This window comes from Primulina tabacum, chromosome 3, assembly GCF_025594145.1.
Source record: "Primulina tabacum isolate GXHZ01 chromosome 3, ASM2559414v2, whole genome shotgun sequence".
Classification (NCBI taxonomy): Eukaryota; Viridiplantae; Streptophyta; class Magnoliopsida; order Lamiales; family Gesneriaceae; genus Primulina; species Primulina tabacum.
The window spans coordinates 2,480,108-2,494,357 of NC_134552.1; the positions used below are offsets into that span (position 1 = coordinate 2,480,108).

General features: G+C 31.6%; 1 protein-coding gene and 1 long non-coding RNA gene across 3 annotated transcripts; one reads left to right on the top strand and one right to left on the bottom strand.

Moving 5' to 3' along the window:
• The first annotated feature begins 3,490 nt into the window (after positions 1–3,490).
• Positions 3,491–5,236, top strand: LOC142539277 (uncharacterized). Of its 2 annotated transcripts, none has more exons than XR_012818857.1 (4): positions 3,491–3,559; positions 3,690–4,779; positions 4,873–5,015; positions 5,099–5,236. It is a non-coding gene; the product is annotated as an uncharacterized LOC142539277 (long non-coding RNA). The 2 variants fall into 2 exon arrangements; XR_012818856.1 differs by having other exon boundaries at positions 5,087–5,216.
• On the bottom strand, positions 4,673–7,693 carry LOC142539276 (uncharacterized). Its single transcript, XM_075644617.1, has 5 exons — positions 7,138–7,693; positions 6,797–7,057; positions 6,455–6,637; positions 5,295–5,513; positions 4,673–5,212 (listed from the first exon to the last, which is right to left on the bottom strand). The coding sequence occupies exons 1-5, from the start codon at positions 7,678–7,680 to the stop codon at positions 4,673–4,675; spliced, it is 1,746 nt and encodes a 581-aa protein (XP_075500732.1). The 5' UTR covers positions 7,681–7,693.
• Between the last annotated feature and the right edge of the window lie 6,557 nt (positions 7,694–14,250).

Consider the following 14,250-nt stretch of genomic DNA (forward strand, 5'->3'; position numbering starts at 1 on the left):
ATGGTGTTGTTAATCTGAAATGATTCATTGATTAATTGATGTGATTATAGACGGAACGGATCAGACCGGGATAGGCGAAAAGAAGATTGGACTTTTGTGCGAGGAAAAGACCTCGCGCATATGCGCGACGTGGATTCGCGCATGTGCGCGAGGGTACCCGAGAGTTGTGAAGAAATTTGAAGGACCTCGCGTATATGTGCCGAATAAGGCCGCGCATATGCGCGAGCTACCGTGTGAAGGACGCGCCGAGACAGGTCGCGCATATGCGCGAGACGTGCTGCCTTTAAAATGAGCCACCCGTATATATATATATATATATATATATATATATATATGTTACATTTCAGAATTCAGAAACAAAGAAACGAGAAAAGGCTTCTGAAAAGTTGTGAAAAATCCTTACGTCTTTATATTTCGATCCGTCCGTCTGATTTTAGATCCGACTTCGGTACTGCGTTTCTATCGACGCAGGCTACAACTGGACGTAAGTTTTATTAAGTTTTGATATGTCTTGAAATTATGATATTACCAGAATTGAATATGATTCATATATGATATTCTTGATATGTTAGACATCGTAGAATCGCAGTCAGATTGAGAAACAGATTGATTATGGAATTGTTATGATTTTTCAGAATATATCGATTGATATTGGACAAAATTGGATTATGGATTGATTATAGATTGTGTTGGATATCAGTTATGGATTGTAATTATTATCTGTTGATATTGTATTGACGGGGATATTCAGATTGTTCTGTTATGCCGTTGATTTTGAATTGAACCCAGATTGATCAGATTGATATTGATTTGAGCAGTATATTGATATGATATTATTGATATTGTCATTGCTAGATTAAGGGTTGACAGACTTTGAATTCCAGACGAGAACGACGTCCGAACTGCAATAAAAGAAAGGTATAAGTCAATGTGGTACTGGGAGAACGACTCGAGTAGGATATACTTGAGTTTCCCTAAATTACATACTTATTGTTATTAATTGCAATGATTTGAATTGTTATGCTTGGTCTATTGATTTATAGAAGCATGTAGTAGACGAGTGATCTTGTGACATAAGTGCCGATAGTGATGGAATCGTCACTGGCACATTGCACGTTGTCACAAGATAGTGAATTGGCGATAGTGCCACAGTCTGTGATGGATAGGTCAAGACACCGGACGTTTGGTTATATCGAAGTGGATAGAATTAGAATTTCTTCTATTACTGATGTTCGATATAGGAATGCCAACGTCTGAAAACCGGGATCCCTAGACCTAGGATTGAGTCTAGTCTGAGCCGTGGAGTCACGAGTATGATTTACGATTTCATATTGATTATGTTTCAGATTTTGATACATATTACTGATATCTGCTTCATGCTTTATATTGATTATATGATTGCATGTTTCATTGGTTTATACTGGGATTTTATTCTCACCGGAGTTATCCGGCTGTTGTCGTGTTTGTATGTATGCATGACAACAGGTGGGACAGGATCAGGGTCGAGGAGATGACGAGAGATCATGATTAGAGTGGAGACTACGGACTTTGACGTTGCTGTAGATAGGATTCAGCACTTGACATTAGTTGTTGAGCCTTAGTTTGAGTTGATGTTTATTGTACAAAACTGTAATGTTATACTGATATGTATATTAGATTGAATTCCATTACGTTTCGCATTTAATACTGTATATTAAAAAAAAAATTAGACCCTGTTTATTATAATTGATTAAATTGTCCCTAATGATGATTAAGAATACGATTAGCGTCCGGGTCCCCACAAACACGTTCTCTATGAATATTAATTATGTGCCCATTTAGCACATATAGGATCTCAAAAATTTGGATCAACAAATACTCAAAAGTTTCATGTAATTCTTCTCCCAGTTCTTCTTCTTCCATTTGTTCATCTACGTTGTGCACATTGATATTTGACATTTAAATTAACCACCTGACATAAAACAAGTAATGAAAATAAAAAAAAACTATGAATCCATGAAAAAACATCATATGTCTAACAAAAACAAGATATCTTCAATAAAAAAGGAGTGATTATAGAGTAGGAAGTATATTTTTTTCCACTGTTCTTTTGTTCAGCATCCCATTCTTATCACGCCATCCTCTCATGGCAGCATCGATCATGAGTTTTAATAATTCATTGCTCTCCTCAGTCGTCCACAAATTATATTTTGTTTGTGAATCGCCCATTTATAATTTCTTAAAGAAAAGGTAGAAGTTAAATATCTCAATAATTATATCAAAATATAAACATGGAGTTCTTAAATTTTGTCAAACATGTTAGAACATTAAAAATGCATCAGCCTACACGTGTAAAAATGCATCATACCTTCATAGTATATATATTGAAACAAAAAAGAATACTTGCAAGAAAATAAAAGGGTTCACAGTCGAGAAGGAAAAATTACTAAGCTCCTAACTCTTCTACTCCTAACAGCTAAAAAATGGTGTTATCTTCCTACACTCATTAAAGCAAACAAAAAAACACTGTATAATATGTGGTGAATAATAATAAAAAATTTAGATAAAAGACCTATTAAAAAATCACGAATTTTTAAAGTATAAAATAATCGATTAAATAAGTCAAGAATTAAAACTTCAATATAAGAACAATCAATTTTGCTGTGTACGTATGAATGATTCTAATCAAATTATTATTTTCAAAAGAATTTTTTACAAATAATAAGTAATATTTTTATTTTTATTCCCTATATAATATGTGGTGAATAAGGACCACCAAACTATTACCACAATCCTTTTTACACATATATATACACATACATCGGATCATTCATTGTTTTTATGATATGAAAGAAAATTTATGAAATACAATAATCATAATGATTCAAGAAAAAACAACAATTCATCTATTTACACATAAATATTGGCAATATAATATATTCAAGAATGACCAATCATACCTTTGAATAGAAGAAATTTTTTTGAGAGAGTGGAGAACCCTAGAGACGGCTTGAGATAGAAGTGAGATAGCGTATTTTTCAAAAAAAAAAAGTCCATCAAAATCTTTGGTATAGGTGGAAGAATATTTTAGATTTTCTGTAATTGTACATAAGGCTTCAAGGTTTGTACATAAATAATAAAATAAGAATCCTTGAAAATCTATGGATTTTTTGGATACCTCGACTTATGGAGAGTTTTAAAAAGTCAAGTTTGAATACCACATGGCTTTTTAAAACTCTACCAAAATCCATGTTGAATACACTAAAATATATAGAGTATATAAAAGTTTAAATTGAATACCTCTAGATTTTAAAATTCCATAAAAGTTTTTAAAAGTATAGATTGAATACACCGCCTAATATTAAGGAAAAATTGCAAATCTGATTATATTGTTTGTCTGTTTACGATTTTAGTATTCTATGTTATCGAATTTCAAATTTAATCTGTTATTTGTTTTTTTGTTTTGAAAATTTTAATTATTTTTGATGTAATTGATTCCATAGGAAAAAACGACAAACATTACAAAACAAATGCCATCGTGTTCTAAGATGAGCAAGAAATTGGATTCACTGAAAGAAAGGTACGCCCAATTCAGTGGCAATATAATTCATTATTGTCTAAATTTTTTGTGTAATTTTTCTTAAAAAATGCGTTTTCCGCTATCATCTTTTAAAGAATATTTCTTATTATCAGTTATATATTATTCTCAGGCTTCAGGGTTCTGAAGAAACATGGTTACACACAAGAAGATGATGAGATATTCGTTGATTGTTTTACGAGGCAAACTCGCTTCGAAGTTCATATTTTTCCCATATATCATGAAGGTAATGCCTTCGCAAATGCATCCTTTGACAAGAGATGGACCAGCTTCTCATGTACATATGCTAGATAGGAATAGTACTTGAGCGATATAGGAATAGTACTCGAGCGATAGAGTTGTTTTCGTAAAAGTGATTAAATTTATAGATTAGATATGAATAGTACTCGAGCGATAGAGTTGTTTTCGTAAAAGTGATTAAATTTATAGATTGTGAAGAATCGAGGAAAAATCAAAAGTTGGTCGTGATTGAAAACAAAAGTGAAAATGTGAAGTAGGTGGTGTTTGAAAAACAAAAGTTGAGGAAAAAATCTGAGTTTAGATTTAAACTATGTTTGATCTACTTCTAAACGTTGTATTGATATTTCTTTAAATTATTTCTTGCATTAGCTTTCTTCGAGGGTATCTTTGGTGATAGCTCGAGACCGATAATTTGATTTGTGTTTTACCAATTGGAAATAAATGTCTATATTTGCATGAACTATACAGTTAAAATGTCGTCTCTTCGGATTTTGGCAATTTAAAGCATTAATTTATATTTCAATATCTAACTAAGCTCAGTACTGGGAATAAGAACATAACCGTCTTAAGGGAAATTATTCGAATTTCGAGCTATCCATGATGATGTGTTTTCATCTCACTTTGCATAGATGCTGTGGCTAAGAACCATACAATTGGAAATGAAAAAGAAAAGTTATGACGGATCAAGAATGTCAATTTGCATTAAACTGAGATTTTTATGCAAATTAGAGGGCACCATGAATGCTGCATAAGATCATTTACTTCATTTTTTCACCAAGAAAACACAACTTAAGAGATGTTCTGGAAGCACTCTTAATTCATCTCATTGTCAAAACTGGTGAATCTGATAATTTCCTATGGCTTCTCTGCCATTGTGCTACTTTGAGGGCTGTGAAGAGAAACGTCTTTACAATGGTGTACTTGCCCTGTCACTGGTAAAGAATTCCCAATATCTTGCAAAGGTGATTGTTTTGATGCCAAAATCCCATCCCTTTTTCTGTATATCTTTCTTCTTTCCTCAGTTAGGATCTCTTGTTTGCTGTCTATGTTGCTAGATTGGCGAGTTTCCTTTGAACGACGCAGAACCATTCTCTTCTCTTTTGCCAGGTGTTTACCCAAAGAAAGAGGCGGCAACTCTTTGTGTCTAGCTTGTTCGTTGTTTTGCTCACCATTAAGCTCTTTCACCACTTTCTCCAAGGTATGTCCGTCTTTATCAAAACAATGGTTCTCCTTCAAACGGTAAGTCATAACCTTTTCTTCGTTTTCAAGCTGTTTTTTCAGAGGAAGTAACATTGCATCTTTATCTTCAATCTCCTCTTTTAAAGATAAAAGTTCGAGTTGAAGTTCACCAGCTCTGTTTTGAAAACTGAGAGCTTTTTCTTTCCATTCTTCCACCTATAGAAAGAAAGAGAATGTAAGCCATGAGAAGTTAAACCAAGAAACGACTGCTGAAAGAGCAAGAATGGTGAAGCCTTACGCTGTGTCTCAAGGTTTGGATTTCGTAATCAGAACAGAGTGATCGATTTTCCCAGAAATCCCGTGATTTTCTAAGTTCTTCCATTTCACCTCTTACCTGACCCAACATTTCTTGCATCTGTGACCACTGCTCAGTCTCGGCTCTCACCTGCTCCACAATTCTGCGAATAATGGCTTTGCATCGTCCCGAGCATTTGTGCTCGTCTTGTAAAGTTGGTTCCTGTTTATCGAACATTTATTAATACATGGATATTATTAAGATTGTAGGAATCAAATATCTATAGAATGTAGAGCTCCCACGCTTCGCGTTTTGCCAGAGGATCCAAGGTCATTGTTGTCATTAATAAGCCAAGACAGGGACTATAAGCGAACTATAGATTAGCAAAACCATGGAGATAAAAGGTTTGGATTTTTTAAAAGCATTTTAATAATAAAACTGCATTTCCTATTTACGCAATACAGTAGTCTAGGCATTATGCTTAGACTATCGCTTGCTGTCTTAAATAGGCCAAGAAAAGTACTGCGGATGAAGAGGATATTTGCAAAAGCCATTAAGATCAAGCATTATTTGGCTTATGTTAAAGTATTTTAAAATCTAGACTGTATTTTTCACTTGGATACCGGGATTTACTGTCCACCAAATTTTGAAATTTGGTCAGATTCTCTGCTCAGACTCAACTGGATATGTTCTCGGCAACATAAAAAAACAACAGAAATAGAAGAAATCTGAAACAGAATCAGATACTAGAATTGACAGCAGTGGTCCACGAGTATTAATTGACATGTGGTATTCAGGCAGTGAGCTTCTGGGGCAGTGTGGAGCAACCGAACCATCCAGCAAGCTTTTTTGTTTCAAATCTTTTGCTAAATATATGTTCATCACAAACCACACACATTGACTAGATATTTGACTTACTTCGCATATATATATATATACACACACACACCACCAATATAAACTTGATAAGGTATAGAAACAAGTTTCATATTTAATCTATCATAAAGCAATACTAAGCCAAAAAACATAGCATTAATCATTTTTACCTGCACATTATACATGCACCAAGAAACTATAACTCAATAAGCTCAATCGGAACCATATTCAATCTGAAATAACAAAGAAAACATTATAAAATAACTGAGAAGAAATCATAATCTTGCCTGATACAATTGTCTGTTGGAGGAACTCGAGAATTCAGGGCATAAATCTATTCGCTTGGACGTGGAAGCAGAGCTAGCAACGGAACTATTGGCTGTGCTGGAAAGCATTGACACGTACACTTCCTCCACTCTATCCAACACCCCTTTTGACAATCCCTCCATTTTCTTTTTCAGCATATCCATCTGCGCATTGTTTAATTTTTTAATCCAAAACCAACTATTTAATCAGAGCCCACGAGTATGTTTTGTTTGAACAAGGTTTTTGTACCCGTAATTTGGTGAAACAACACTAAAAAACGAGTGAAATGATATGATAAAATGATTTCGAAACATTGTTCTTACATCAGTGGAGTTATTTTTTATTGCGATATTCAAATCCCCGCTTTCACTGATGGTCAATTCCTTGGAACAACTTTCTTGAGATAAGCTCCCGAATTTCTCGAGCTGGCTCTGCAAAATGCATGCTTTCTTGTCAAAGTTGCTGCAATTTTTAACTTTAATTCTTGAATCCTTTCTCAACTCCTCAATCTTCTCTTCTAAATCTTCAATCTCCTCCTCCAAAACGGCCTTCACATTCTTCCCGTCAAAAATCTTTTCTTTGCCCTGTAAATCAACAGAACAAGATAAACACAGTAATAAATCAAAAACCGACAGTGGATCTTCGATGGAGAAACGGAACTTACAGAGACAAGTGTCTGAATAGCTGATCTAAGAGTCCTCTCCATCTTCACCCTGTTCCTCTCCAATTTTCTTAGAGAAAACTCTCTCTCCATTCTCAAGAAATTACACTCGGCCCTCAGTATCTCAGCTTGAAACCTCCATTTCTCCTCCTCAAAACCACCACCGTTGTTGTAGCCTCCTTCCTCATCTTTCTCCACCACTCGTTCTCTCCTCTCGGCTGCTAATGTATTTGAGGTTGAGTTCAATAACACAATCGAAAGTTCGCTATCATTTTTTTGATCAAACAGGTTTCCGAGCTTCCCTTTGGAAGGATAGAGGTATTCTTGCTCCGTGACTGATGGGTAGCTGCTGCTGTTGTGGTTGTGGTGGGAGGCGGCGGTTGGTTTCGGCTGCTTACGTCGTGTTCTACGGCTGCGGGGGAAGTTGAGGATCTTGGGGCTCGGCGGAGGCGGCGGCGTTGGGTGCCATTTTACTCTTCTTGAAGTTGCCGGCATGCTCTCTCTCTCCGAGTCCCACTGGGCATAGCAATGGTGCAACTGAGCCATTAAGAGTTGCTTTTTTTGGGTTTAGCAGCAATTTGAATTAACGCTGACGGTAGAGTTTATATAGGCTGCCTGGTCTTCGCTATACCTTGACCTTCACTTGCACCAATAAGATTTAAATATTTATTATCAAATTTTCCATTGATATCTCAAAAACTTTCGTCCAGATCAATTTTGTGAGATAAATATTTAATATGATTTAACTTAATTAATAAAAATTATTATTTTTTATATAAAATATATTAATTTTCATTATAGATATAATATAGATATGGTTGTTATATAACTAACTTGATCATTTAATCAATGAGTAGATCTCTTGTGAGATGTCTCACGAATTTTAATCTGTGAGATGGGTCAATCCTACCGATATTCACAATAAAAAATAATACTCTTAGCATAAAAAGTAATACTTTTTCATGGATGACTCAAATAAGAGAGTTGTCTCACAAAATACGACTCATGAGACCATCTCACACAAGTTTTTGCATTGATTAATAAACAAAATTACCTCATATTTCATTCAATAAAAGTTTTTATAAGAACTTATTTTAATAAATTCTAAAAAATGACTAAATGATTTGTTAATCATAATCAATTACTCAAAGATTTAAAAAATAATGAATTATGTTAAAAATATGTGCATGTAAATTATCATGTGCATAATTTTTTTCTAGTAAAAATAATATATAAGCATACTATATATTCACTTATTAAAACTTAAAATTTGAATTTATACCATAAATTTTTTCTACATTATCTATATATACTTGCTACTTATAATACATGAGATGCTTATAACAACCATGTAAGAGTGTTGTAATTTATGATAAATTAAAATACCCCAACAAGATTACAAAAATATTTAATCTTCATTTAATTACAAAATATGATTAAAAAATTTATCTATACCTAGGATATCTCAATAATATTTTTTTACTGTAAAATTATATGTAATTTTCAACTTTAAAAAAAAATCATGTCACCACTAACATAAAATAATATTATAAAAAAATAAATTAAAAGTTAACATAAGAGTAGGTCTCTTGTCAGACGGTCTCACGAATCTTTATTTATGAGACGTGTCAACCTTACCGATATTCACAATAAAAAGTAATAATCTTAGCATATTTATGGATAACCCAAATAAAAGATCCGTCTCATAAAATACGACCTGTGAGACCGTCTCACACAAGTTTTTGTTTTTAACCTAATCTCTAAATATTTCACATAAACATTAATTGACATAAAATAAAATTTAATATGTATTCGAGATAATTCGGCATAAATATAGTAAAATGGCAAAAAATCGGAGGGATTTCGAAATAGCGAATGACAACTTTTTATTTACTTTTTAAAAACTTTTCTTGGTAATTCGAGAAGTTAAAAAGGGGGGAAATGCAAATAAATAAATAAAAATTAAAAAAGAAAAGAAAATCCAACAGGGTTGTAATTATTTAGGATAATTCAATGACTTGTACTTGTATTCCTTTCACGATTTTATTCTTTGCTTGAATAATTAACTGACCTAAATTTAATGCTGCCAATTGAATTCTTGATAATATTAAATTTTTTGAAATCTAAGTTTTTTTTAACGAGTAAGTCTCACTGTGGGACGATTTCACGAATCTTTATCTGTGCGACTGGTCAATTCTACTGATATATACAATAAAAAATAATTTTTTTCATGGATGACTCAACAAAGAGATTCGACCTGCGAAATTGACCCGTGAAACCGTCTCACAAGAATTTTTGTGTTTTTTTTATATAAAAAAGCGATACTTTCGAAATATATTAAAATTAATTTAGTAATTACAACGATGATTTACACAAAATATTAAATGTTTTATAATAATCAGTCGTTGTAAAAATTTAACTAAATTTGAAAATTACATTTACATAATCTAAGATTTATGCACAAACAAATGTAATATTCAAAATTAATTGAGTTTTTTTTATAATTATTATTTTATAAATAAAAAGTGTTACAGGTAGGTGTGGAGCCTAAAGACATTACTAGTGTGTGAAGGTAAATAAATAAAATAGTTAGTATGTCCCCCGCAGGGGCAGATATCACAGGGTACGAGGTGGGCTTCATCAATTTTCCCACTGTACTTGGTAAATTTATGATTTTTTTTTTAAAAAAAAGATTTACTTATGTAAATGTAAACAAATATTTATTTGCTTTATTATATTCATATTAGTTCAAAAACAATTATAGTTATATATTTTTCAAAAACAAAAACAAAAAATTATATTATTATTAAAGCAAAATTTTTAACAAGTCCAAATTCCAAATAATATATGTATATATATAAAACAAATATTAAGGTAAGTATCCAAGTTTAAAATCTAAACATATGTATAAGATGTATTTAAATATATATATATAATTGATATTTGAATATATGTATAAAATTATTTAGGTTTTAAAAATTAGTTTTTCAAAAAAAAAAAGAAAAGAAAAAGAAAAACATGCTTAACTCGTTGAACTGGTTCTCCGGTTCAAATATCAATTATAGTTATATATTTTTCAAAAACAAAAACAATAAATTATATTATTATTAAAATAAAATTCTTATCAAGACCGAATTCCAAATAATATATGTATATATATAAAACAAAATATTAAAGTTAAGATTTTAAAAATTAGTTTTTCAAAGAAAAAATTAGAAAAACATGCTTAACTCGTTGAATTGATTTTCCGGTTCATAGTCGGTTCAACTGGTTTTTTTATCAGGTTTGACAGGTTCGAACGTTAAAACAATTTTTTCGGATGTTTCAGACCCAACTCGTGAACAGTTCTCGATCGAATCGACCGGTCTGATTTGGTTCTGCTTTCAACAATTATTTGTTCCCATCACATTTATTTCATTTTGAAACCTTAATATTGAACTTTTTTTAAAAAAAAAATTACATAAAATAATATTAAACTTGTGAGTAGGTCTCCTATGAGAATATATTACGAATTTATATATAAGTTGGTCTGATACACAACTCCAGTGAAAAATAATAATTTTGGAATAAAAAATATTTTTTTCATGAATTGTGTTTGCTAAAAGATCGTCCTCACAAAATTATTCAATGAGATGATTTCATATGAATTTTTATGTTATTTTAAAATAGTACTTGATTAAATCACCCTTGCACATTTGATATAATTCAGACCCCAAGTTTTACATTTAAATTTTTATAAAAATAAATATTAAGTACAGCTCTACGATTAATGTGATCAGTAATCAGAAGCCTAATCCCACATAATGGCCGTTTTTAAAAATTTAATGACAAACAATTTGAAATTCAAAATTTGCAATAATTCATCAGATTCACCAATGTCATGTACGATGGTTTATAATATAATTTCACACCTAGCATATGTGCTAGAATTGAACTAACCTCATCATTGGGTCGAATCTTTGTGCTCGACTTCCAACATGATCCATGTCAAGTTACTAGACGAAAATTATATGATGTCGGAATATTTTAAGGTTTATCAAATTGAAATTAGCAAAAGAAGATGAAGGAAAAACTCAAATGATTGATATATGTGTCAGCGAGCAGCTGAGACGTCTGAAAAGTTCGCATCAGCGCCCAAATATGGCTTGGAACAATCCAAATAGCTCGCAGGACCTAGGCACCTCCCAAAGGCACCTAAGCTCCCCCTCTGTGCCTTGGATTTCTCCAGGGCCACGGGGGAGGTGCCTAGGGGTTAGCCGATGCTATTTAATAATAGTTGTGAGTTTTTCAAGATATTTTGAATCTAAATGGTGTTTTTTGAAGATTTTCATCTGATTTTTGGATGAGAAGACACTTCATTGATGAAACAAAATGTCTCTGCATATCGATATCTATAAATACATTATGAAAATGATCAATATTAATAAGTAGTTTCTTTTAAAAAAACTTTTGCATTATATTTTTCTGAACATTGTTTGCACCCATATTGTTTGCATCTTTTTCCTTCTATTCTAAAAGAGAGTTGGTTCATTTCTTTTTATGGAACATGTGCTTTGTAGATTTACTATCATAAGGTGTAAGTCGTTTTATTTTGGGAGACGTTGTCATATCCCGTGAGTAGTAAGTGCTGAAAAAATTGGACTTAACAACAAAAAGTTTTTTCTTGCATCAACTTCAAATTTTCTAACATATATTTGTGAGATTTTTATCTTCAGGTTGCAAATCTAATTAAGGGGATTGGAGAAATCCCCACCTACTAGTCTTGTGACGAATTTTTTATTCTTCATTTTGGTTTACAATTTGAAGATGTATTGACTATAATCAACTTCAAAGTATGTAGTCTCATATTAATACAACGACTTTTGAATCTATGAATTTTAGATATCAGGTTTTGAAATTTTAGTTTTTTTTTTTGTTACAATGCTTAAATTTTTGATGATTTTTTTCGATTTTATTTGATTGAAGACCGATAAATATGTTGATTCTCTGTGCAAAATGCAATTATTGTAAATTATGGATCACACGAATTAAGTCAAACACATGAATCTAAGGAAGTCTATTCAAGTAGTGTCTCGATTCGAGAATTCAATACTTTGTGTACTGATTTGAGAAACTTCTTGAAACTAAAGAAATGTATAATTGGAACGAGACTAAAGATCTTAAATTTGAACTATGGATTAAAAAAATAATTAATCATATGTATAAAATTTACAGCATCAAATTAGATATGCATCGAATTATAAATTGTCTCAATCCATTTGTTGGAAAAATATATGGCTTCTTAAATAGGAGAAAAGAATATGTCATCTTATTCGATGATGAGATGCAAGATCTATATATTGTGAAATTAAAGATGAAGCTTTTGTGGTTTATGATTGACATAAAAACAATGTTAAAAATAAACATAGCAAAGAAACAAAAGTTATTTGAAGTAATTGAGTAATATATGATATATATATTATTTGATTATACATCAAAGGATGAATCTATACTCAAATAAAGCAAATAATGTGGTTAAAATAAGAATTCGGAATGGGATAAAATTATTAAATGCTATGTTTATAAATCTACGATTACCCAAACATAGTGTGGGGGGAATCATTTGACAACTAAAAATGAATTACATCATTCTTGTTTCTCCATTCTTTCTACTTTAATTTTACATGCGAACTTTTTAAGTCTTTACACTTAAAATCCAAATTTACAAGATATAAACTCTCGAGTTTGGATTTTTTAAGTTGTGCAATTAAAATTCAAACTTTAAAATTATATTAGAGAGTTATTTTGAATTCCTTAAGAAACTGCGTTTAAATCCAAGTTTGCGATAAATAAATTATTGAATTTTGATTTATAATTTTTAACGCTTAAAATTCAAGCTAATAATGTTATAAACATTTCAAATTCAAAGTTTGTGATTTTGAAATGTCACAAAGTCCTATAAATAATTAGAAATGTGGGATACTTTATTTAAAGTAGAAATACTATGTTAAAATACGACACAAAATTGAATATGTACGTATATATGATACAATATCATGATAAAATCTATATTCAACCGTGTTATCATTTTGATTGAGAGAAATCATACGACGACTTAACGGATCTGTTGTAAAAATCTTGAATTGAGATCAAATGTACAGCTTGTCAAGATTAATGATATTAGAAAATACAAAATAAGGTTTTCATAGTGGCAACCAACTTCATTGATTAGATATCCCAAGATATTGGTTCAATGAGATAACTAAATTATGAGAACTTGTGCTAGGACTTGATAATTACTCATTTCTCATTACTAGGACGAGAAGTGTTGTTTTCATGCCAATCTATTGAGGATAAATATTATATTTTTAATGATTCATTTGCTTTTAAAGGTGTGGTATGGTCAGATATTTTTAAAAGAAAACTACCTATATAAGTGTGAGGATGTACTGTCTCAAAGAAACACTTATAAAGCTAAGATATGTTTCATGGCTAAAATGGAAGCAATCGATAAAACCAAATATAAATGGAAGAAAGTTACTGTATAGGTATTATCGTATGGTTTTACACAAACAGCAAAGAAGTTCAAGACATCATGTTCACTTCGTAACCTAGTAAATCTGATAGTATTTTACTAAAGAATGTTCAAAGCAAAAATTACCTCTTCTAATCCGATGATTTTTCGTGTAAAATCTCTTTAGACATCACATGTATTAATGTATTAATTTCATTAACACGGGGGATTGTAGGAATGTTTCAAGGCTTAATGAATGAAAATTAAGGAAAAAAGATTAAGGAAAAACTCAAATGTTTGTTTCATGCGTCAGGGGAGGCGCTGATGCACCTAACGATCTAGGACGTTGAGGAGGCGCTTAAACACCTTCTTTGTAGTGTAGAGGAGGCGCCTAAGCGCCATCTCTGTGCCCTGGATTTCTCTAGGGCCATGGGAGAGGAGCCTAGGCTTCTGGCAGCACTATTTGACAAGAGTTGTAAGTTTTTTTATGATGCTTTGCATCTCAATGGTGTCCATCGATGATTTTTATATGACTTTTGGATGAAAGAATACTCCTTCGATGAAACTACATGTTCCTACGTATTTATATCTGTAAATACATGATCGAGATTAATAGTTATTTT

Bases quoted from the DNA above. Each gene is read 5' to 3' on its own strand.
- LOC142539276 (XM_075644617.1), bottom strand. From the start codon at position 7,680: ATGGCTCAGTTGCACCATTGCTATGCCCAGTGGGACTCGGAGAGAGAG. The intron at 7,058-7,137 runs GTAAGTTCCGTT...GTTGATTTACAG, and splicing joins CTATTCAGACACTTGTCTCT to GGCAAAGAAAAGATTTTTGA. The intron at 5,514-6,454 runs GCAAGATTATGA...TTCGATAAACAG, and splicing joins CCAACAGACAATTGTATCAG to GAACCAACTTTACAAGACGA.